This window comes from Mizuhopecten yessoensis, unplaced genomic scaffold, assembly GCF_002113885.1.
Source record: "Mizuhopecten yessoensis strain PY_sf001 unplaced genomic scaffold, ASM211388v2 scaffold4223, whole genome shotgun sequence".
In the NCBI taxonomy this organism is placed as follows: domain Eukaryota; kingdom Metazoa; phylum Mollusca; class Bivalvia; order Pectinida; family Pectinidae; genus Mizuhopecten; species Mizuhopecten yessoensis.
The window spans coordinates 338,734-364,333 of NW_018405437.1; the positions used below are offsets into that span (position 1 = coordinate 338,734).

General features: G+C 34.8%; 1 protein-coding gene across 1 annotated transcript; it reads right to left on the reverse strand.

Moving 5' to 3' along the window:
• Positions 1 to 1,535: 1,535 nt before the first annotated feature.
• On the reverse strand, positions 1,536 to 22,169 carry LOC110448727 (cytochrome P450 3A18-like). The gene is made up of 15 exons (XM_021495117.1): positions 22,073 to 22,169; positions 18,930 to 19,040; positions 17,483 to 17,579; positions 15,774 to 15,826; positions 13,715 to 13,811; positions 13,310 to 13,432; positions 12,082 to 12,170; positions 11,564 to 11,712; positions 9,627 to 9,763; positions 8,085 to 8,214; positions 7,201 to 7,358; positions 5,240 to 5,328; positions 4,665 to 4,802; positions 2,586 to 2,748; positions 1,536 to 2,307 (listed from the first exon to the last, which is right to left on the reverse strand). Exons 2-15 carry the CDS (start codon positions 19,010 to 19,012, stop codon positions 2,236 to 2,238), a joined length of 1,578 nt encoding a protein of 525 aa, XP_021350792.1. The 5' UTR covers positions 19,013 to 19,040; positions 22,073 to 22,169; the 3' UTR covers positions 1,536 to 2,235.
• Positions 22,170 to 25,600: the final 3,431 nt, after the last annotated feature.

A 25,600-nucleotide genomic window follows, 5' to 3' on the forward strand; every position in this document is an offset into this window, starting at 1 on the left:
TTTTATTCAATTCCGAGATATATTACAGATGACACTAAACTTCAGAATTTTCAGTTCAAACTCTTTCATAGAATTCTATATACTAATACCAAATTAATGCAATGTAAATTGAGTGAAACAGAAAGATGCACATTCTGTGGTGTGGGAAGAGAAACATTAATACATTTATTATGGGAATGTTGTCATGTACAATCTCTTTGGTCATCCTTTATGTATCTCTTAAGGTCACAATTTGAAATAGACTTAGCAAGAGACCCAGTAACCATGTTGTTTGGTATTTTTGAAACTGAAACTGAAAATGAAATAAATTTCTTGATTTTAATATTAAAATATTACATATATATGTGCAAATTAAGGAGGAAAACCCCTACAATTACTGAATGGAAAACTTACATGTTTTTTTTATAAAAAAGTAGAAGAGTGTGGACTTGATACATATTCAAATAAAAAAAGATTGTGGTAAATCAAAAATGGATTTTCATTGACAGAATGCTAAATATGGATACATGATTGTATCTTGTAATTTTTTTTTTATACAATCTTCAGAGTTAAATCATTCATGAAATATGTCAAAATTAATGTAGCAATGTAGCAGTATGAATTTTTATGTTTGTATTTGTTGTAATAAAATTTTATAGATGCAAGTTCTGTTCAAAGATATAGATAACATACGTACAGTGGCCTTTCATTATTCTTACTGATATTACATATTTTTGTATGTTTTGAATGTGACAACAAAAAATTTTGAATAAAATAAAAAATAAATAAAAAATGGAACGAATTAACTTCACCAAACTCAGGCAAGGCATAAACAATAAAAATGTTTAAGCGATTAGGGTCATATCAATAAATTTGTTTTTAGTTATTTGCATAAATATGATAACATATTCACCGCTCTATCCATTATAGTCCAATAACGTTGATGTTTTTTACCCAGCTTGCTGTCCAACACCGAGTTTTTTCAATTTCGTCACGTGAAAAGCTAAGAAAACAACAATACTTTGATACCATAAAGGTAACAGCTTATCTAACATCTAACCCTTGTTCACAAGGATTTATAAAAACAAGATATACATCTTACATGTTAAGCATATATAAACAAAAATGATGAATATGTGTTTACATACATGTATATAAAAAAAAACTTTTAATATATCATACACAAGAGTACCGCGGGGCGGAACAATATACGCCCGTCGAATGCCATAAAGTGCAATATACTTTTTTACATTGATATTAGATCTGCATCATTCTAAGATTGGTTAGTTGACATGCTATAAAAAATGTAGGAGAAAATCTCGGGACAGAAAATCAAATACTGAAAAAAACAAAGGGCAATAACTTTTGCAACAATTATCGAATCAAAATTCCTTTCAAGGAAACATAACAACATATCATGATTATTGAGCCTTTGAAGTTGCAAAGAAATCCGTCAAAAAATGTAGCAGAAAATCTCCAAACAAAAAATCAAATACTTAAATGAACAAAGGGCAATAACTAATGGGAAAAAAATTCGAATCAAAATTCTTTTAACGGAGACACAACTACATATCATGATTATAATGTATTTCAAGTTTCAAAGAGATCGGTCGAAAAATGTAGGAGGAGATTGCGTGCATCCAGGTGTCAAACCATGTGTGATACTTTATTCTGTAATACACTGTATTAATCAGTCTGTAATATCAAGGCAGCAGAAAACAATATCGTGGGGTGGAAATGTTCTATCTTCTTTATAACATTTTCAAGGATTTATTTACAATCATCAACAATGGATATGATTTATTCATTAACATATGATCTTACATCACATGCTTTAACAGAAACCTTGAATTAATTTGCTATCTGGCATACTTCCCATTAATATAAATCAATTTTCACTGAACGCAACTAGGTTCGTAATATTAACATTCGATTGTTTTATTACATTTTTAAATCTAAAATATCAGCTCTATGTGTAATTATTAAAATTACATCTGACACTAACGTTATACTCACGATCAATGGTATAATTACCGATAACGAGCGAATACAATATATATATATATATACCTTGTGTTGTTAATCTACCGATCAATAAAGTTTTAAAAATACGCAGATATGTGTATAGAGCATATAAATGTACATTTTATCACTAGTAATGTTTTTTGACTTTACTAGTTACTACGGAGAAATTGTAGCAGTCTAATCCTGATACGATGTACATTGTTTAACTTCTCTTCTCAAATGAACATTGTTTTAAGTCCTCTTCTCAAATTTTAGGTACAAACCCAATGGAATGTTCCCCATCTTTGAAACATTGATCGGAATCTGAAATGATAAAAGTTATGTGTCTCTAATGAAAATAAATTTTGAAATTTTAAGTTCTAAGGTGAGTTCTTCACAAATCTTACTAGAATATATATTTGATCCTTATCCTGTCTCCCTGCCAGTTGAAAATTAAAACAAGCACATATCATGGCAGTTTGTTTCTTCTGTCCATCTATGAATCATACCAAAGATATGAAGTGTTTCTAGAAAAAAAAATGTATTCGAATGGAAGTGCATATAACTGGCAGTACCCAATAAGTTATATAGAAATACATTACCTCTGTCTTTGGGCTTTTTACAGGTCGATAATTCTGCAGGATTCTGACGATAGCTATCTTCATTGCAAGGAGAGCAAGCCTCATCCCGACACAGTTGCGGGGTCCAGCGCCAAACGGCATGAAGACAAACGGGTCTCTGTTAGCTTTGGCCTCTGGTGTGAATCTAAGTTAATTTTCAAGTAAGGTATAACAGTATTGCATTATAACATACACAACACTCTCACTAAACTAAAATTACCTGTATAGCGTTCAGTTTCAATATACTAATGTTCAACTGACCTTATAACAACTATCCATTTTTTGTTTCATTTTGCATGTTTTTAGAAAATGCTACCTAAATGTTAGTTCTGCCAGTTTTTAATTAAACTCATGTCTTTGAGATGGAAATGTTTGTAGTAATATCTCGTCCCCTTCCAGATCTGTCCGGTCATACCTGTTCTTCATCCTCATTCAAAGTTATTGATGGTAATAGTTCTGACGGTAAATATAAATAGCGTGCAGTCCGTGATGTAAACAGGTTGTGATCTGGTCGTTTCCATATTTTATCCTCAAAACAACCCGAGAACTATATGAGCCATCAGCTGATATTGTTGTTTCGGACTGATAGGATAAGATATGAAAAAATAACACACGATTGCATCTAAAGATAGTATGTCATAAATTACATACAAAGAGACAATGCACTACTTCCTTCAAATATACAAAACCAATAAGTGTTTATATAATATTTTTTATACTGTTTTCAATTCATCTTTCGCTCCCGTATGAGAACAATGTTTCGGAAATTCGTCATATCGATGACCATAATCTAGTTGAAAATACTATCTAAATGATTAAATATGATCCTGTTATAAGGATGGTTCAATATTTGTAACAGGAAAGAGAATTAATAGTATGCTTCCACCGGGGATCGAACCCTCGATCTACAGGTTCCTAGTTGGACGCTCTACCACTGAGCTAAAGGGAAATTCCCTCTAGCTCGAAGCTAGAAGGCGACCTTAATCCTATGTACAGTTGAACCCTGCCACAATATCGAAGCGGTACATGATACGCCCATCAGATGTCGAATGAGCAGTTTGCCACAAAGGGTCATAAGTGCATAAATTTTGGAGATATAAGCTTGGTTTAATAACCAAGATTATCTACCAGGAATCTACAAACTTATGGTTGCTTGTTGAGTAGTGCTCTATAAGGTGACTAATTGTGTAAGGCTGAATGAGCAGCTTTGGAGGAAGATTTATTTTACCTACAATCTTTGACAAATTCGATAACCAATAGTATCCGCCGGAAATTTATGGAGGTATGGGCATTTGTTGGAATGTCAAAATGGTGTACATAAGGATAGCATATTGCACTGGGGGAAGGGAACGGGTCTATTATCTGATTAACGCAATATAGGTGAGATTTTGAGTCTACAACTCCAACCACTGAGCCACAATTTATTCCATAATTAAAATACTTTGCACATTAAATGAGTGAAACTATTAGTATTACCATATTATAATGCCATCCAAATAATCTTGTGATCCTAGTAGCAGGGTTCAATCACTCCCGTTGGTAGTACATTAACAGTATTGGAAAACACTAAGTCAATGGTTGTGCTTAAGTCGTTAGTAGGCTTAGTAATGAGTTGTTGATAACTCATTTTTTTACGCAAGTGACAGAAGGCGTTGTCGGTTAGTAGACTTTTTACTGATATCGATATTGAAGCCTCCCATGATGATGCCCTCGCAGCCTTGTAGATGGTTATCGAACTTGTGCAAGCTTTCATAGAAATAAACCTTCCTATGAAGTTTGAAATGAATCTATTTAAGATTACTGAAGTTATTGAGCGGAAACTGTTTCTACAAAGGGCCATAATCTGTAAATAACCGGCGAATAATTTTGGTCCGAACGCCCGGCCGCCCGAACGCCCGCCCGCGTAAAAACATAATACGTCCCGTCATTCGACGGGCGCATAAAAACTGACCTAATAATTGACGTTTCTCGTATATCATCAATATGATAAACAATGCTTGGAAGATACCATCCAACTTATACACGTTTTATCACTATACATAGTAAACCCTGTTCTCGTACCTTTCCGGGTCAAATTTCTCTGGTTCAGGCCAGTACTCGGGATCCATATGTATGGCACCCACCGGTATATTTATAATCATTCCTTTCGGGATCCTGATATTTCCGATGGTGACGTCATTTTTAGCCTCACGATCAAGTCTATATTAGTAAAGTAAAAAATATTCAGATATTTAAATTCATATATATTTGGATAGATAATGTAACTTGAAATATACCAAAATAATTTTCAGCGTAATTTTTCTTACTCTGTTACATATGAAATTTACAATTAGGGTTCATCCATAATAAATATTATTTCATTATTTATTAATAAGGTTTAAGAAATGACTAAACAGATGACTGTTTAACAGGGGCAATGAAGACAATATTTAAGATAGAAAGCCGAAACGGAAAAGAAAAGAAAAGTCTAGCATTGCAATAACTGCAGGTAGATGATTAATGTTGCTTACTATAACATCCTTTTATCAAAAGACTCAGAACAAACCAGCAGGAAGTCTGACATTAACGACTAGTTAGCAAGGAACACGACAACGCGTCATGATGTAGACACAGTATAGAGTGATAAAATAACTCACCTAGACGCGGCAGGGAACAGCCTCATCGTCTCATTAATACACATTTCCATATAAGAGAGTTTAGCTACATTATCATAATTCGGTGCTTGCTGTAATGTTAAAAAAAAACATTGTGAGAATCGGTACATGTACTTGTTGTTCCAAATCAGTAATAAAGCATGTGCATATTTTACGAATGTATGCAATCGTAGTAAACTTAATAGGGTAATGTATAATTAACCAATGATATTAAAATGTAGTATAATGTATCCAAAGCTCTACCTTATCTTAAAAAACCTATCGTATTTTCTAGTACATTGCCCACTCCGTTATATTGCCCACGGGTTACTTTAACACACATTGAATTCCTGGATCACTTTTTTTTTTATGTATATGTAGGTCTCACTTTATACATGTATATTCCTGATATACTAATAAAGGGTGGATTGGTCGAGTGTAAATACTCCGGCCTTCCACACAGACAGATGGTTTTCGATCCCCGTAGTCGTCGTATGCATGGACTATTCAGAGGAAATGTTATTCTCCTGCCCACACAACTCCAACAGCCAAGGTGGAGTATAAAATAGTCTGTGGTGGATGTTACGCCGAAGCATTCAAGTACGGTGGCAATATAAAGGATACCGTTAGAAGAACGGTCCCACTACAAACAGAACACAATACATCTCCAGCATATAGGTAGGCATATACGTATAGGGAGATATCAGCCAGGTGTCATAGTTCTAGTAGTAAGCGCCTGATAAGGCAGCTCCTGCACATTCCTCAAAATTGTATTGGTTAAAGGGGCTGGTCTGAGAAAAAATGTCATATTTGCTAGAAGGGGATACACATGTTTAAAATACCTTCTTATGAAATATACAGACTAAAATTTTGCTGAAATTCACTCCCTAAGAGTAAAAATTATAACTATATTACAGAAATCCTAAATCGTCACCTGACAGTCTAAAACTCTCAATTGACCCAGATCAGTGATGTAATTTTACCGCACGCGCGTCATCAACAAGGCCAAATGTAAACATCTAGGCGAAAGAAAAAGATGCATGCAAAAGTCATGACAGGCACGAGGTGTCAATACCGTTATATATAACAACATAAAGGTAGGAAAACTACAACAATTATTTTCGTATAGTAATGCTGTCTTGTCCACTAGTTGAGTCCGACATTGCACATGACGGCGTGCTATTGTTGTTATCTTCACTGCCTCATTTTCGAAACAACCACGTGACATATATAAAAAGAACTGCGCTAAATTAACGCGGGGCTTCCCCGAGATTTCAGTGGTCAAAACTGAACATTGCAAGCAGATCTCGACCATCATATTGCCGTGGTATAACTTTTGGAAGGCCAGAGAACGCATTTAGACCCATTTATTTTGTATTTTTTTCCCCGGCCAGCCCCTTTAATGTATATGCTAATTGTATTGATTGTATAAATTGTATATCTATGTAATGTAAAGCGCTTTAGAGTGGCTTATTCTAGCGAGATAGGGCGCTATATTAAATGGTGTATATTATCATTAAAACTCCTTTCACTTTCATCTCGAATTACTAATCTAACTAGACGATATGATACAGTGTCGGTAATATGATAAAACTTGAGAATTTCTGTAATTTTGGTATTGTTCTTTTGTAATTGATGATGTACACGATTTTTTATCTGAAATATATCACATAGCCCCTTCCTTTATAGCTATTTGTATAGATTTTGTGATACAGAACGCTTCATCAAATAGCCCGCAGAGAGGATTTTTTTTACTAATTGCGAAAGGGTGGAGCCTCTTTAAAAAACGTGTAACGGGCGGGGCAATATGCAACAAATTGAGGTTGTTACAGTCCATTCACTGAGGTGTATTGACCGAGTCATGAACAAAAGTACAGTATGTGTGCTTATCAAATTGTGACCATATCACTAACAATATAAGTTGTGTCCGGGGACATTTCATTATATCGGTAAAGATTACTTACCCCATTTAACTTATCATCAATTTCCTGTAGGAGGTTGTCACAGATTTCAGGGTAGAGGACTAAATGGTACATGAGGAAGCAAAGAGAGTTGGAGGTCGTGTCATATCCGGCAACGAAAAACAGTGTAGCCTGGGCTGTTATCTCTTCCACAGTCAGTGCTAAAACACACAATGAACAATATATAAAGGAAAATTCAAACTTAATTAAAAAGAAAATGTCATGGAGGCTATAATTTTACATCGCAAAAATGATAGAATTGTACTCAAAAAATAAAAGTGCTGTAATAATATCAAAACAACACAATGCAGTGCATAAATGCGCTTGGAATATGACTTATCCCAGCATATCTATTAGAAACAGATAATTTCACGTCTATTTAAACATTAGACAGCATTAATATAGTATGCTCCGTGCTATATTTCTATAACATGGAAAAGAATGTTGTTTTTTGCTTATTTTTACATTTCAATGTTTTATTTGTTTTCATTTCCAAGTTCAAAACGCACTTTAAAATCATAATTCCGAGGTGTTTGTTCAAGAGATAGAACAGCCAATGGAATAGCTCACGGAACCATGCCTCGTGATTTTCCCCGTAACAGATATAGTTCGTGGAAATAAACATTATAATATAGATGCAATCCCCATACTTAAATCAATTCATATATTCAATTCACTTTAAAAAATAGTCTTACATAAAACGGTGAATATTATTGAATCATTTCTTTTCTTTTTCTTGCTTATCTGCTTTCTTGTGGGGAGGATGAAAGCATGTGTTATTGTCTCATAACTGGCCTTGGAAGTGTTATATTGTGACAATGCAGGGCAAATGTAAATATATACTGATAAAGCGTGTACATTTTGTATATAGAGTCATGTAGCCTTACTCTTGCGTGTCCATGTTGACAATGTTTCACTGGCATCATTTTCTTTGAGTAATTCATCTCCTTTCTCCTCCTCTGTAGGCTCATCACCTTTTTCAGCTTTGACCATTATTCCGAGAAAATCAAAATGTTCCTGCAAACAAAAAATTGTTGATTTCTATAAATTCTAAATGCAGACTTTAAACAAAATCGACCGGTTGTCTAGGCTGTCCTTACAATTAAATGCTTGCTTTGCCATCAAGTTTAATTACTTCAGTTTTTCTAAGTAAATGGTTATATAAGCAGGGATTTTAATGTAATTAATGTGATAAAGAGCAAATGAGTATTATTTTTTCTATATTAAAGTATATTGATTGTTTTTTAATACTTTGATATATGAAATTGTAATCTTGAATAACTTATAACGAATTATCAATGTCTAACAATCTGTAGCAAAGCATAATCGCTAAAATTGTTTATTGGTCTATCTTAGTTATTCTAGACTCTTTTTTGGCCTCTAATCAGGTCCCTGTAAACGTCAGTACACGCCCTAAAAGAAGAAATTAATTAATTTAGTCGTCAGCTAACATGTCCAATATCAATGGGCAAATATGTCGTGACTTTTCCCTTTCTTGATAGCAACATCCCCTTCATTTGGTCATCAATAATTTTTCCGAATATCATGATTTCTGTAAAAGGTATCGACTGTTGACGATTTACCTTACAACACAGATTTCACAAGAAATGCAGGTACGTAGAGCAACTGTTCAAATATTGCCATAAATTTATAATTTGGAGTTCGAAATACGTTTTTTTTTGGCATTCCGATATTCTATTGCTGTCTTTTTTTATACATAACTGTTAATCAGCTTGTTGACTTCCTTTACTTCCGCTACAGTTCGTGGATTTTTGCACTTTGAGCCCATGCTCTTTTATTATTATGCTTGATGTAGCGCGATCATGGATGTTTATTTTTTACCAAATAGTTAGATCCATTCGGTATTATAACAAAACCATTATTACTGTACGTCGTATCATATTATTGGTGATTGCATTTTTGTCGGTTAATTTGAGACAGGGATTTTACATATGAAATATTAAACACTGGATATATTTGGAATATTTTAAATGCCGGACATTTTCGTAATTTGTCAAATGGAAAAACAGAGTAGCAGCATCTGACCTTTTCAAAAATGCATACGTGTAAGCATCTGGTGAATGATTAGGGGGATTTGTGTATCCAATGCAATCAGCGCTAGGACTTTATACAATGTGTATACATGATAGGAATGTTGTTCTGATGGGTGCACGGATATTGAAAAAACGGATCCTGTCAATGTATATTTATAATCAATTTATGTTTCCAAGTACAGACGTATTTCTTTTCATTCCCTTTTTTTATTAAAACTTTATTTTTATAGTTGTCGTTATAAATTTCCATAGATTAAGTTGGTGATTGGTAAATATTTGAATAAAAATCCGTTTGTAAAGGCAAGTATACATACATATGGTATGATTGAATAATTATATAACTGTTTCATATATATAGAAAAAAATCATACCTACTCCAGGGGACTGCCGTCTTTCCGTTAACGCTTTTTCAGTGACACGTGCGAAAAAGTTCATTGCAGTTCTCACTTTTGTGAGGTTGAATCCAAGAAATGCAGATAGTCTTAAAATCCACCAAAAAAATGGTAAAAAGACTGAAAGAATACAAAAGCGTGAAATTATGATACCTGCCAAACACAGAATCTCTTCTTTGTGGAGACAGACAAATGCACCAACTAATTATAATTAGCAAATATTAAATACGGGACTAGCATTGTCCATACAAATGTCCAACCAAAGAGCCAGTGATTAGTACAACCGTTGAAATACAAGAGAGGTTGATCAATCTGAGTCGATATCGGCACAATTCATGGCCTAAAGTCTTGTGGCAGATAACGGACAACAAAAAACTAATACGATTCATTTTCAAATCTGAAGGTGCACAAAACTGACGTGCATTAAATCAGCTTACAGGTAAATGCAGAGGTTTGTATTACTTCACACAATACATGTAAATGCAGAGGTTAGTATTACTTCACACAATACATGTAAATGCAGATGTTAGTATTACTTAACACAATACATGTAAATGCAGTGGTTAGTATTACTTAGCACAATACATGTAATGCAGAGGTAAGTATTACTTCACACAATACATGTAATGCAGAGGTAAGTATTACTTCACACAATACATGTAATGCAGAGGTAAGTATTACTTCACACAATACATGTAATGCAGAGGTAAGTATTACTTCACACAATACATGTAATGCAGAGGTAAGTATTACTTCACACAATACATGTAATGCAGAGGTAAGTATTACTTCACACAATACATGTAATGCAGAGGTAAGTATTACTTCACACAATACATGTAATGCAGAGGTAAGTATTACTTCACACAATACATGTAATGCAGAGGTAAGTATTACTTCACACAATACATGTAATGCAGATGTTAGTATTACTTCACACAATACATGTAATGCAGAGGTAAGTATTACTTCACACAATACATGTAATGCAGATGTTAGTATTACTTAACACAATACATGTAAATGCAGAGGTTAGTATTACTTCACACAATACATGTAATGCATGCTCTCCTCAGTAATGACGGGTCCATTTATAATGAAGTGAATTGAGAGGGAAGTTATGGAATACATGTAGTTGTAATATATTTTTTTCTATCTTTTTATGACATGTGACTTTTCTTAAACTTTAATCCGTATGTACGTGACTGGACACCATAATTACATATATGTTCATACCCATGCTGACCCATGCTGGATGATGTATCACCACGTGACGAACGTGGATACCTGTTTGCTTTAGCACATGTTCAGGTAACACACCAGTTAAGCAATAAATCAGGGATCGAATATTTTGATGCGATGATATGATAAACACGGTAGTATTATGACAATACACAAGTGTCGTTTATCTACGATGAGGCGTCAATGTTCCGAAATTTGCTTACATGTATTTAGAGCCTCAAATTATAAGCTTCGCGGGCAAAGTCAGAAAGAAAAATACTAAACAGAATCAACACAATGGGCGGCAGATATTTGCATGAATTGTCTGTCACATTTTACTGCGATGGTAGCACATCATGATTACAAGTAAACACACCTACAACAAGGACTGTTGGTGTGAACATCGAAATAGCAAAATACCGACAGCAATTAGAGTATTACTTTTTGTGGTCAAAATCTGTATTCGAACGTTCGAAATTTAGGGATTTGTCTGAAATTAGATGACTGATTATAACTATTTTCAATGTGTTCAAACTCTGCTGATTTGAATAAACAGATGGTTGACCTTTATATCATTACATCACGGGCTGACCTTTATATCATTACATCACGTTTAAATACACATGCTTTTATTTTAAAATCCTTGAAAACTTTTAAAGATTTTAACAAATTCCCACTATTATTATCGTGTTTACTTACAAACAATGACCACCAGCACTGCAATAGAAGTTGGATCTGAGAAATATCTGGCATGTTTCGTAAAAGAATTATCCGGGTTATTCTGGCTGTTAACGTCCAGACCAAATCCAGTACTGGCAATCACATCCATAGTGAAGCCTCCTATGAACCTGCGTGAGAGACACAAATGTTGGGCTTAACATTAAGGAAAGGTAGATCCAGAAATACGTCGCTACAGCTGGATTTGTATTCCTTTTGAATTTGTTTACTTATATAGTTTGTTGAGCTTATTAAACGCATGGATATAGAATGAAAGCAATAATTCATATACCAATATATCAATTAATGTGTTATTCTAATTAGGTTAACCTGATACTACACCAGCGAAGGTTCATTATTTTCTTAAAAAATAGTGGAGTGATCTCAAATGAGATATGATCTAAAGTTAATGCCTCTATATCCATTAATTATTCCAATCTTTCGTTTTGTTAATATCAAGAGGAAGAAAATTTTGTGCAAAAGTAATGCATGCTTATTACCCTTTCATATCAATGTCTTCATCTTCTTTGATCTTTTGATCGATGTGTTCCATGAACTTGTCAGCAGAGTTGTTAATTAGAGATGTCATCTTATACAAAGTAAAATAGAATAAAATACATGCCTAACATTAATAAGAGAAGGTTTATAGCAGGCATCAAAGTCGATACCAAACCGACATTAAAGCATCCGGAGAGACATCGTGAACCTCACTAAAACTGAAAAGTTTATAGAAGATATAAGTAATCATAACTCAATGTGTATCATGAACGGCGTGGAGCACTGGATGAGGTGATCAAATATATATAATTGGTAACATATATTACAGGGTAACATGATGCATTGTTTATCCATAGCGTCAAATATTAGAACCTACTTTGATTGATGCAACATTGTTTGAACGGCATATACTGTACTTTATTCGCTAACGTATCACCGTCTTATATTTCATACTTGATTTTATGCAATGTATTAGTGACCTATGTAAAATATACTGCCTCTCATTTTGATAACATTTCCCAAAGTTAACCATTCAACGTAACTGAAGGCATTCCGCAGATGACGTACATTATTTGCTTAATAGATATTCTCTGTTTACTGTTTACTTTGATATCGATAGACAGATGTTTATCATATTAGAGACCCTTTTTTAACTACGTGTAATACTTATGTCGGGTAATTGCAATGAAAAAGTATAAGCAGAGAAATGACGGGAGTAGAAAGAAGATTGATGAATGGAGAGGGATAGAAACAAAGGGCGATGAGGGGTTCAAGGGACGTGGAAATGAATGGAGGCAGGACACAGATTAAATATGAAACACAGGAACGAGAAATAGATCGATGGGGAGAATAAGATTGGACAGGGTAAGGAGGTGACAATGAAAAAGGATTCGAAACGGAAGGTATTGATGCGGAGGGAAAAGGCCGGGGTTACTCAAGTAACTTAAGATATGTGAAAGAACAGGATAGATAGAGAAAGGTTGAGACAAACGGGAAAGGGTTGCTTGAAGGAGTATGGGATGAAGAGTTTGTTAAAAATGATAAGAAGTATGAAAAACTTATAATATAATGAAGGAAAATGAAAGGGAAAGAATGATTGTAATTTATTATTGAAGGCTTAATAGTGTTTCTAGGTAAATCATGCAACTCGTGTGTGAGGGTACGGAGCTTGAGAATCGGAATATCCCAGAAGATCTTACACACATGTATGATATAGCTAGACTTATTTACCTGTCGCAACTTCTTGCCACTAAACGTTGGGGTGATGGTATTCCGAACAAAACGCCAATGGTCATCCTGTAGTTGCGTGAGCATCAAATTCATTTTGGAATCGGAAAATTTCCTAAATGTGTCCTAAACGTGAAAATAAGAATCATTTAATATTCGTTTTGTTAGAGGAAGCAACTTGGTCATACTGCAAAACTTCAACAAATGCTTTCATCAATCCAACAAGTATTCACTGAAATGACCTTAAATAGGTTTTCAGTACAAACTCTTGCTTTCCGCTATCGTTAATTATAATTAACAGTGCATTTTCTCTCAATTGTATCGCTCGTAAACTAATACGTCCATAAAAGATAAAGTTAAGAACGTAATTAGGTACATGAAAATGATGTTTAATTTAATAATGCATACCCTCCTGTTGACAAAGTTTTTGAAGTCTTTCACCAAAATATCCTTCAGAAGAGCGGGATCAGCGATGTACAGGACCGGGACATACGACTCGTACATTCTGTGTCATAAAATAAACATTATTTGATATATTCACGATACGTAAGAAAAAATAAAAAAATCAATGTGCGTGTAGTATGGTGGTATATATTACTAGGGAGTGAAAATGTTGGGGAAAAAAAAAGAAAATAATTAACAAAGGCTGCTAATGTCTCGAGTTTATTATTGCCTTTTGTCTTCATTTTACAATAGGTTTATATTTCATTTCTAACTATGTGGGCAGTTATCCAATTGTGTCTTTTCAACCTGGATATATTGGGAAGGACGAAAACAACGAACACTGACTGACGTCATACTTATGCCAGGTGTTTATTTCACTCAATCAAATCCACCAATCTATCGACATTGCTCGTCAACACATGGCATCAGCATTTGACTGATAAACAAACACTGTTTCAGGAGTTTTCGCAGTCAGCCTGCCACTTTTTTTTAGATATAAATGGGGTTGACGTCAGCCGCGTGCCGAGACCCGTGGAGTGATTGGCTGGAAGTGCAGCTATATTTTCGCTTAACCAACCAACACTGCATATTTTAAATATACCCAAAAGTGTTGTTTCCCTATATAAACTATAGTAAACTTTACCCCCTCCCCAAGGGGGAACGGATAGCTCGGGGGTCCTGAAATTTACAATTTAAAGAAAGCCCCTGATGATCTTTCCATCCATGCAGAGAAAATGATTGTAATACCTATGAGTCTGGAGAAGAAGATTTTTGAAATATTGGTTAATTTTCCCTTTTGGGCCCCGCCCTGGCCCCTAGGGTTGGGGTAGGAATCCCAATTTTACAATTTAAAACCATCTTACTCCTCCAAGGATAATTCCCACCAAGTAAAAATAATTTCCAACAGAAAATTGTCAAAATATACCCAAAAGTGTTGTTTCCCTATATAAACTATAGTAAACTTTACCCCCTCCCCAAGGGAGAACGGATAGCTCGGGGGTCCTGAAATTTACAATTTAAAGAAAGCCCCTGATGATCTTTCCATCCATGCAGAGAAAATGATTGTAATACCTATGAGTCTGGAGAAGGAGATTTTTGAAATATTGGTTAATTTTCCCTTTTGGGCCCCGCCCTGGCCCCTAGGGTTGGGGTAGGAATCCCAATTTTACAATTTGGTAGCCTCATATACCACGGATGATTCTGACCAAGTTTGAAAAAATTCCATCCCCTGGTTCTTGAGAAGAAGTTGATAATGTAAAAGTTTACGCACGACGGACGACGACGGACGAAAAGTGATTGGAATAGGTCACTTGAGCAAAGCTGATCAGGTGACCTAAAAAGAATACACGCGTGTACATGGTCTATCGTCCAATAACCCATGGTTATGAACCAGTGTTAAGCGTTGTTATACCGAAAATGTGGCAGAATTAAGCTTTAAACATGTAATAAACTAGCTAATTAATGGAGAGAGGGATAACCGAAGTACACTGTTCACCTAACTGCAGAATGGGATCTGGTTGTCGGTATTCGTGGTGTATCCATGTGTAATTCGCATATCAGCGTATCCATCGATTGACATAGACGTTAACGTGTGTGTAACAAAATGATGTCTACTAGTATAATAAACACATAGTTACTATAGGGAAACATGGGCCTTTATCTTAATAGAAACACAAGAGAAAAACATATTCATTGACAATGACTCGATTCCCTTCCCCGCCATCCTATATGACAGCACTGTTCGACTCCCTAATGCATTAACGTGTCTTAATGCATCAAAATACATGTGTTTGCTTAAAGTACCTGAACATATTAATAAACAAAATAAATAACAAATAGCCTAGTTATATCTACATTTATGTAAATACGCATCAAGGGACAATAATTCGGTTTATAAAATTAAAAACAATATTTTCAGATAATCGTAAATTATATTCATGAACGAATTATGCAGTCTGCATAAAATGAATCAAGTTTAGAGTATAAGTTATTTATTCAATCATTTGTTTTGACAATGACTTACCCAAACACTTTGCCATATTTGCGGTACATATCTAGTTCTGCTTTAATAACCCCCTGGAATATAAAACAAGATGACTAGTTAAAAACAAAGCAATTTCTTTAGTGTATAAGCCCATTAACCCAACATAAAAAAACCCAACTAATAACACATACTTTTAGATCCCTCACAGCTAACCGCAATCACCACGGTTTTTAGTTACGTTTGCATTTAGAGAAAAATGTCAATAAAAGATAGGAAACAGAAAGTGAGAGATTCAACTTTATAACCCCATGTGATTGGAATGAAAGAATCACACCGGATTGATTGGCAATGCTAAGTATTATGTATTGTTTTAAGGTAGGTGGGATACGTCCATAATGATCTTGATAATCATTGGAAAGTAACCTGCAAATGGCGAACTCAAAAGATAAAATAAAATCAAAATCTGGCTCAAAACAACCCCAACTCAATCAAGACCCAACTCTCCTACCCTTATTACAATGTACTATACATTAGTCGTGAACGGGGTTTACTTATTGTACATTGGCCATTTTCATCTCTCATTATGATACATTATTGGTGAAGGAGATATAGTTCATGTACATAAAGACTTTCCAATTTGTACCTTCATTCTGTTTCACTTGTGTAGAGGAATTCATTTGAAGTACATTAAGACTTTTCAACTCTCATTATAAAACATCCTTAGTTAATGGGGTATATTTCATGTATATCAAAACTTCAAAATTCCTATTATCATATTTGACTAGAGAAGGTGATGTTTTAATGCACATTAAAATTTCCATAACACACATTAATATTTCAATATCTGACACATCAGTAGTATAGGGGATATGATATGCACAGTTAGACTTGCATTATGAAACTTTTTAAGTATTACATCATTACCCGACATTAATGAAGTGAAACAAAACGGTCACGTGGTTAATAACTACTTATTCAGTGTATATTTCGTGTAAAATCAGACATCGGGAGATACAACCCATTGAAACAGCCTTTCGATGCTACGCTAGAATGGATTAAACACCGAACACAACAATTGAAGTTATACCCATTTAAAACAATTGCTCGAACAAAATGTTATTAACATGTAAAACACATGTGTATAGAGATACGTATAAGATAGTGACCGTTTATTCCCCAAGGGTCATAAATGGATATGGTTCAAGTGTACTACAGCACAAATCGACAACTGTATGGGTCAAATGATCAAAAGTGTTAACAAATATACAAAAACATCTCTGATTGTACATCATTATTATTTATAATCACGTTGAACACAAGTGTTTTTTATTCTTACCTACTGGTTGTTTAGATCACAAACAGTTGATTGACGTATAAGATTTTTCTAACATCAAAGTTTCAAATTTTAAGAGAAACGTGCTTTAGCTTTTTTGATTCCTTTATGAATAACTGACAAGATGAACGTAATCACGCTCAGAGCTGTCACGAGATTTGGACCTCCCTTCCACATAACTTTGTTATTGAGTAATCGATATGGTTGTTTACAAATGGGGCATGCCTCCTAGTAATATTTTAGGGGTGAAACCCACGCTTGTTGATGGATTTGCAAAATAATAAATATCAAAATTAAAATCAAATTAACTCTGTCACCAAATATCGCGAGAAGTAAAGTCGACAATAATTTACCCATCAGAGCTTCATAATATAAACGTATTCAAACGTAAACTTATCATGGAAGGTGCACATACATCCTCGGTTAACATCCTCATGTTTCCAAATACTGGATCAGGCTTAGGACCGTCAATTCCCATCTTCTTAAATGTGTTATGATCCCAAGACATGTATCTACAATTTATCAAACAGAAAATATGAATTATAGAGTTCATGCATAACAAAACATCTTAATAACAATAGTGAAGACAAAAATTCACTAAAAATACGATGAAAAAAAAAGATATTTGAAAAAAGAATGAGTAACAAAATATTGAACGGACCAAAAGTAACTATCACTTAAGCCGCGGTTACATCTTACGGTCACGCAAGTAGCTGGCCGTAGTGGGGGATGACCGTAGCTGATTGAAGTAGACCGTAGGTGACCTTGGTTAAACGTATCAGACGTCGTTAGACGTAGTTCAACGTACTTATAAACTTAACATTACTTACCCCTAGATGACCCTAGTTGACCCTATTTAACCCTTGTTAACCCTAGTTAACCCTAGATAACCCTAAATAACTCTAGTTAACCCTAGATAAGCATAGTCTACCCTAGATAACCTAGTTAACACTAGAAAACACTAGTTAACACTAAATAACCCTAATTAACACTAGATTGCCCTAGTTAACACTAAATAACCCTAGTTAACTCTAGATAACCCTTTTTAACCATAGATAACCCTTGTTAACCCTAGCCATTTTGCTCGTAGTTGAACGTTTTTGGCCGTATTTACACGTAGTTCACACTACCTTCTTATTATTTCCCCTTTTGCCAATTTAAAACCTACTTCAACCTAGTACCGTAGTGGCAATACGGTCAACTACGTCTTCTTGAACTACGGTCACGTGTACGTGCGTGACGTATGATATAACCGCAGCTTAACACTGATAACTAAATCACTCAGATGTCAGCAGTAACGACGTTGTTTAGTGACACTAAAGTTATACCCAGTAAAGAAAAATGTCCGTATAATACAGTTCACACAACAAAGATAAATAAATCAGATTTATACATAATGAAAATTATAGGAAATACTATTGGCAAAACGCCACCATTGTAAAGTAGAGCCTTGAATCTACCTTTTATACCCAACAACAATTGTTTACATCGTGGTTTCACTTACAGGGACCTGATAATTTGTTACATTTATATTTGGACCTAAACTAAGGTGTTCAGAGTAATTTTACATGTTTTGGGGTTTGGATCAATTTTCCGTAAAAATGACACCGCAATGATCATATATACGAGCTTTCGGTATATACGATCATATATACGAGTTTCTCGTATATATGATCATTGGGGGGTCATTTTTACGGAAAGTCGATCTAAACCCCTAAAACATGTAAAATTACTCCGTAGTTTAGGTCCAAATATAGCTGAAACAAATTATCAGGCCCCTGTGCACATATACACTCCTGTGGGTATCAGCGCCCACAGACCTGTTCATGGTGACTAATATAACACTATCAAGCAATACTTACATGACGTAGGTTACCACCAGCCCGACCAGCAACATCACCCATTGAAGCCATGTCGGAATATCCACCAACCCCAGCACCTCCATTGCCTCCAGTTAAGTTCAGCTCACAGGGCTGGAGAGACAAAGTGAAATACTAGGTAAACAATTAAAGGGACAATTAAGTGAAGTAAGTTTCTTATAACGTTGTGACAAAATTCTTCATGATTGTATAGGTTGATACTCCTTATAAACAATTCATGTCGAGAAATTGACAAGAGACAATGTTTTCTTGGCGTACAGCTGTACGTTTTAGCGGCAGCAGTCGTGAATTTCTAGTAAACAAAAATGTCTCTCCAGCCGAGGAGAGATTTCTCGCTTTATTCATCTAGCCTGTCTGGAATACAAGTATATGTATTTATTTTGAATATAAATCATCTTCCAACATCATCTTAATCTCAAACATTGTTTTAAATGGTTGAGTGAGCTATTGATATCGTACTTTCCGTGGTTTGAAATTCTTCCTGCGGCACCCTCTCAGTGTGTGCATGCTCTCATTAAAGCTGTTCGTTTTTATTCAAATCCAAATATGAACAGAAATATCTGATTAGTGGTATATATTATGATACTTATAATTCTTACTTGCGATGTATTGTGTACGCTTCTAATTGAAAGGCCCCGATATTACGCTATTTTCTGTCGTAGCAATTTTTATCACAGGCTTTCCCAAAAGATGAATCTGACCACACTGGACGTTGAATTCAGATCATGTCATTATCAACTACGTACACTTTCGTTAGGAGATATCGACTCGATATTCAGGTTGTCACTTGACTAAATAGCCCCTTTAATGTCATACATTGTACAGGTATGCACATAGTGGTACCAGCAATGTTTGCAAAGTCTCATTCAGTACATTATATCTATTGGAACAGAATGTGTATCTGGTACCAAAAGTCATCGGTTTTGAGTTAAAATAACGTTCCTGCTTTCACTTCAGGATTTGCAGTTCGGCGGTGGGTAACGAAATTACTTCCTCTGCAATATACCGATTTATGTCGTCAAATTATGGGATGTTTCAGCAGTAATGCTGCCTCAGAAAAGAAATCGTCCGGAAGCGAAAACTGCAAACACAATAGGATAACTAAGATTTAACAAAAACGCTTTGAGAGACCTCAAAACTGACAGTACTGCAACAGTGACCCCTATCGCCCCTATCGTCGACTATTATCAATGGTTAAAGCTTTTACGTAGGCTATTGTTTTTAATGATATATTCTAACGATCTCGTACAATTGCCAACAAAATGTCTAGTTATGCACATATGTTTTTCTTATACGACTATACAGCTTGAAGTGTTAGGTGCAATTTGAGGCTATATATGTCATTGATTTATCTGACAATCAACGTATTTAAACAGTCGATAAATGACAAAAAGATAACTATATAAACTAAAAAACAACAACTTATTCATAATCATATTCATTAATTAATCAATATTACAATAAACACACAAACTGTCTCCGACCTCGTGATATGCTGATAGATGCAAGTCTTTATACAAATCACTGTATTGGAGCGTACACGTTGGATTGCTCAGTTGTTTTCGACATTCCGAAATGGGTTTGAGTTAATCAGGAAACACATCCACATTTATAGACCTCAATGACACTTGACATCTCCTCAACCCGACGTACTCAACAATAATTATCGTATTGTTACTATAATCTCTCAATTAATTATCAGTGCCATACAAGCTCCTGTAAAAACATAAACCAACGAACCAATCCTAGGTTGTGATTTTTACTGTGGAGCTTATTTACGCATGACCGCACACTGTGACCCATTTTCCGGTTAGAATGTGCCGGCAGCTTTGGTGTAAATAAAGTGCTACTCAAATTGTTTACGGGCTCGCAGTGAGTACTAATTGTTGTTAATCAACATTGATTAAGTTTGTTTCTTCAAACACATTTTAATGTCATAAATTTAATCGAGGTAATTATAACCGAGCGTAAGCTGCTGAATGAGAAGGTTGTTACCGTAGCACTGCGTCTAATATGTATCAAATAATTAAAGAATATATGATAGACTTGTGAATCTTAAGAAACTTCGAGGTAGGAGATATTTTTATGTAGGATTTACGTGGTTGGGACCGATGTTTCACTTCGGGATATCCGAGCTTTTCGACTTTTCAGAGTTCGAATTATCAGAGTTTTTATTACTAAGATTAAGAAGTGTTTTGGCCGGGACCGATGAAATACTTCGAGTTAAACGGGGTCTTCGAGTTATACGAGTTCGAGATAACGAGGTTCGACTGTATGTTTTTCTTATACGACTTTACAGCTTTGAAAAAACGACAGCAAATGAAGATTTTCAAACAAAATGATACATTAAAAAAAAAGATTTCTGAGTCCGTAGAGAAGAAAGATTTTGGTCTACGGTAGCTGCATGACATACTGCCGTTATGACTGTCCTATCATCGAATACAATTGATGTTTTATGAGATAAAGTAGACTTTTATCGTACGACACCATATTTTTATTGTTCTGTTCAAAGAATCCCCGTCCTATTGTTAAAAATGTAACTGTGTATTTGGAACCTTTTTCCGGCATGGCTATAGCTAGGGTATGATAGAAACCATTAACTTGTGGAACTATACAAAGTTCAGTCATTTCATTGTAACAATACAGTGGAGCAGTGCGTTGTCACTCGAACCACCTGACTTATAACTGGTCAATGGTAGCATTCTCGTCCTCTCGCGCTTTATTAATAACCAAAACGAAATTACGAGAAGGTTACTGAAGGAACGAAAAATACAGCGGAATTGTCTAGTCCTTCTTTTTTTTTTAATTCGCCAGCAATGGGACAGGGACCCTTAAGTGTCACCCTCGCTAATTGTACCGTACTTCCTATCTGCTGCCGAGTCGGCTACTGCAGACTGTGACCGCTGTTAGGACGAGCACTATAACCAATAGGTTTACATTCAATCAATAAAAGCAGGTACATAATGTACTTGTCAATTGAAAATCTTCAGCATATTATGTTGACAGTGACTGTAAACTTATAACCTGCCCGTATCTGTTTGTAAGTAGACTGTGTTCATATGCACACACTTGCGTGCCGGTCAATACTGCATAACTATACCTGTACATGTTCACGATAAACGTACCTCGTACCTACCTTGATCTCCGCCTAGCTTGCCTGCTAAAGTGAGAGATTTACGAAGCTGCTTTCTAAGCTATATTGCGCAATAATTGAAATACCCACCAGTCAACACCTCGTGATTACTAAGCCGTATGTCAAGGTCGAGTGTCTAACAGCTGAGCTGCCCTCACTGGAACCGGGGCTGACGGGGACCGTCGCTGACCACGACCGTTGCATATTGTGGCGTTTCCATCAATATGTGACTAATGTTTAGCATGGAGAAAATATCAGCATCAAATTAACAAGACAAAGTGATTATGATCATTGTTTTTAATACAAAAAGTGTAGCAGAACTCATAATGCGGAGTAGGAATATAGCAGTTACCTCCCTTTGATCATGTAACAAAGAAAATACACGGTCCAGAGCAGGGACAACCTTATCAGGAAATCAAATGTTAAATATATCCGTTGTGAATCTTCTCATAAGTAAAGTCAGCAGCAATGAATCGGTCAAGCGATGTGTCATGATTTAATAATAATTTTTAAATAAAAATAAGTAACATGAACGTCGAAATACTAAATATATACATCCAATATCATACACGGTCCTGTGTGGGGACATTCTGATCAGGAAATCAAATGTTAAATATATCCGTTTTTATTCTTCACATTAGTAAAGTTAGCAATGAAAATGGCCAAATCATGTGTAATAGTGACTTTTAAATGGAAACATTTGAACATGAACCACGAAATACTTAATACATACATCTAATAACATACACGGTCCTGTGCGGGGACATCCTGATCTGGAAATCAAATGTTAGTTATATCCCATGTTAGTCTTCACATGAATAAAGAAAGCAATACATACGGTCAAAAGAAAAGTAATAATGACTTTTAAATGTAAAAAAAGACATAAAAAACACCACCAATTACTAAATATATATCTAACAACATTCACGGTCCTGTGCGGGGATATCCTGGTCAGGAAATCAAATATTGAATGTATCCGTTTATTTCTCGTCATATCAGTTAAGTTAGGGATGAACACGGTTAAAAGATGTGTCATTATGATTTTAAAAGGAAAAATAGGTAGCATGAACGACGAAATATCTAACAATAAACACGGTCCTGAGCGGGGACATCCTGATCAAGAAATCAAATGTTAAATATATCCGGTCTTGTTCGTCATAGAAGTTAAGTTAGTGATGAATACGGTAAAAAGATGTGTCATAATGATTATCAAAAGAGAAAGATGAAACTCGAACTACAAAATACTGAATGCATACATACATCTTACAAAAAACACGGTCCTGAGCGGTGGCATCCTGATCAGGAAATCAAATGTAAGATTTATCCCTTATTATTCTTCACATTAGTAAAGTTAGCAATGAATACGGTCAAAACAATTGTAATAATGACTTTAAAATGGCAACATTTGAACGTGAACGACGAAATACACGTCCTGTGCGGGGACATCCTGATCGGACAATCAAATGTTAAATATATCCTTTATCATTCTTCACATTAGTAAAGTTAGCAATGAAAATGGTCAAAACATGTGTAATAATGACTTTTAAATGGAAACATTTGAACATGAACGACGAAATACTTAATACATACATCTAATAACATACACGGTCCTGTGCGGGGACATCTGGATCAGGACATCAAATGTTAAATATATCCTTTATTATTCTTCAAATTAATAAAGTTAGCTATGAATACGGTCAAAACAATTGTAATAATGACTTTTATATGGAAACATTTGAACATGAACGACGAAATACACGGTCCTGTGCGGGGACAACCTGATTGGGAAATCAAATGTTAAATATATCCTTTATTATTCTTCACATTAGTAAAGTTAGCAATGAATACGGTCAAAACATGTGTAAGAATATTAATGACTTTTAAATGGAAACATTTGAACATGTACGACGAAATACTTAAAACATACATCTAATAACATACACGGTCCTGTGCGGGGACATCCTGATCAGGACATCAAATGTTAAATATACTTTATTATTCTTCGCATTAGTAAAGCTAGCAATGAATACGGTCAAAACATGTGTAATAATGACTTTTGAATTGAAATATTTGAACATGAACGACGAAATACTTAATACATACATCTAATAACATACAAGGTCCTGAACGGGGCCATCTTGATCAGAACCGTAAACTTTAAATACTTTTTGTTATTCAGCACATAAGCAAAGTTAATAAAGAACACAAAAATAAGTAACATTAGCGATGAAATACTGTAACGTTTTGTAATAATACCATTGCTGTCGCCAGTATATCTTTTTTTTTTATTGCTGTACTAACTCAGTACAGCTGTCATAAGTGTTACATTTCTAAATATCCCTACTACTGGACACAAGGTTTTAGTAATCCAAACTCAACTAATAGTCACCAGTGTTACGTTCTCTTTTGTATTACGGATCCTTTCTATTCTCAATTTCCACTGTCACCAGTTCAAATTAATTTAACAACAAAATAAGTACATTTATATTCACATTTTATTTACAAGTAATTTTATCCGTCACAAAAAGTCTTCACCATTGTGAACTCACTCTCCCCACTCAAAACTTATCTCCAACTTTAAACTGTAAAACTACAAAGATCTACAAAATACAGCCAAAACTACTTTTCTTACTAACTTTCTAATTATCATTCTATCTGTAGCTTTCTAACCCTCCTCTATGTCTCTAGACCTCTCAACTCTGTCTAGACTCCTTAGCTCAAGTATCTACTCAGACTCCCCAGCTACATTTATTCGGAAGGTAAATCCAGCTACATTTGACCCCTTTACGACTAGGTGAAACTGGCCATAAATCCTGCTAAATTTGACCTCCTGGTCAAATCAGCTGGAGGCACAAACTTCCTGTCACAGACTAGAACTCCTTTCACCTAGAACGTTCACACTAATCTACAGATATCTACGGCTACTTAGCTACTATCTTCAAATAAAAATCTGACACTGACCACGAGCCAAGGCTCATTTAATTTGAAAACTTTCTAGGAATATATAATGTTCTTAGCGGGGACGTCCTGATAATGAAATCAAATGTTAAATATATCTGTTGTTGATATTCATCTCATCAGTGAAGTAAGCAGTGAATACGTTCCAAAGATGTGTCATAATGATTTTAAAATGTAAAACAGGTAACATGAACGACGAAATTATATATATAAACATCTTATAACATACACGGTCTTTGAGCGGGGACATCCTGATTAGGAAATCAAATGAAAATAATTCCGTAAGGTTATTTTTTATCAAATACATACATTCGTCAATGTTCAAGTTCAAGGGATGTGTCATAATAATTTCCAAATGGTAAATCCTCTTAACATTTAAATCACAATGAAGGAATACTCCATAAGATAATTGAACACCATCAAAAAATACGACATTGTCATTTTTAAATGGATATATACATTACATCAATGATGGAATACATTAGTTTCTCGTCATAACAATTTTTAATTGATATATATATTACATCAATGACGAAATAAAAGTACATTATAATCCATCTTA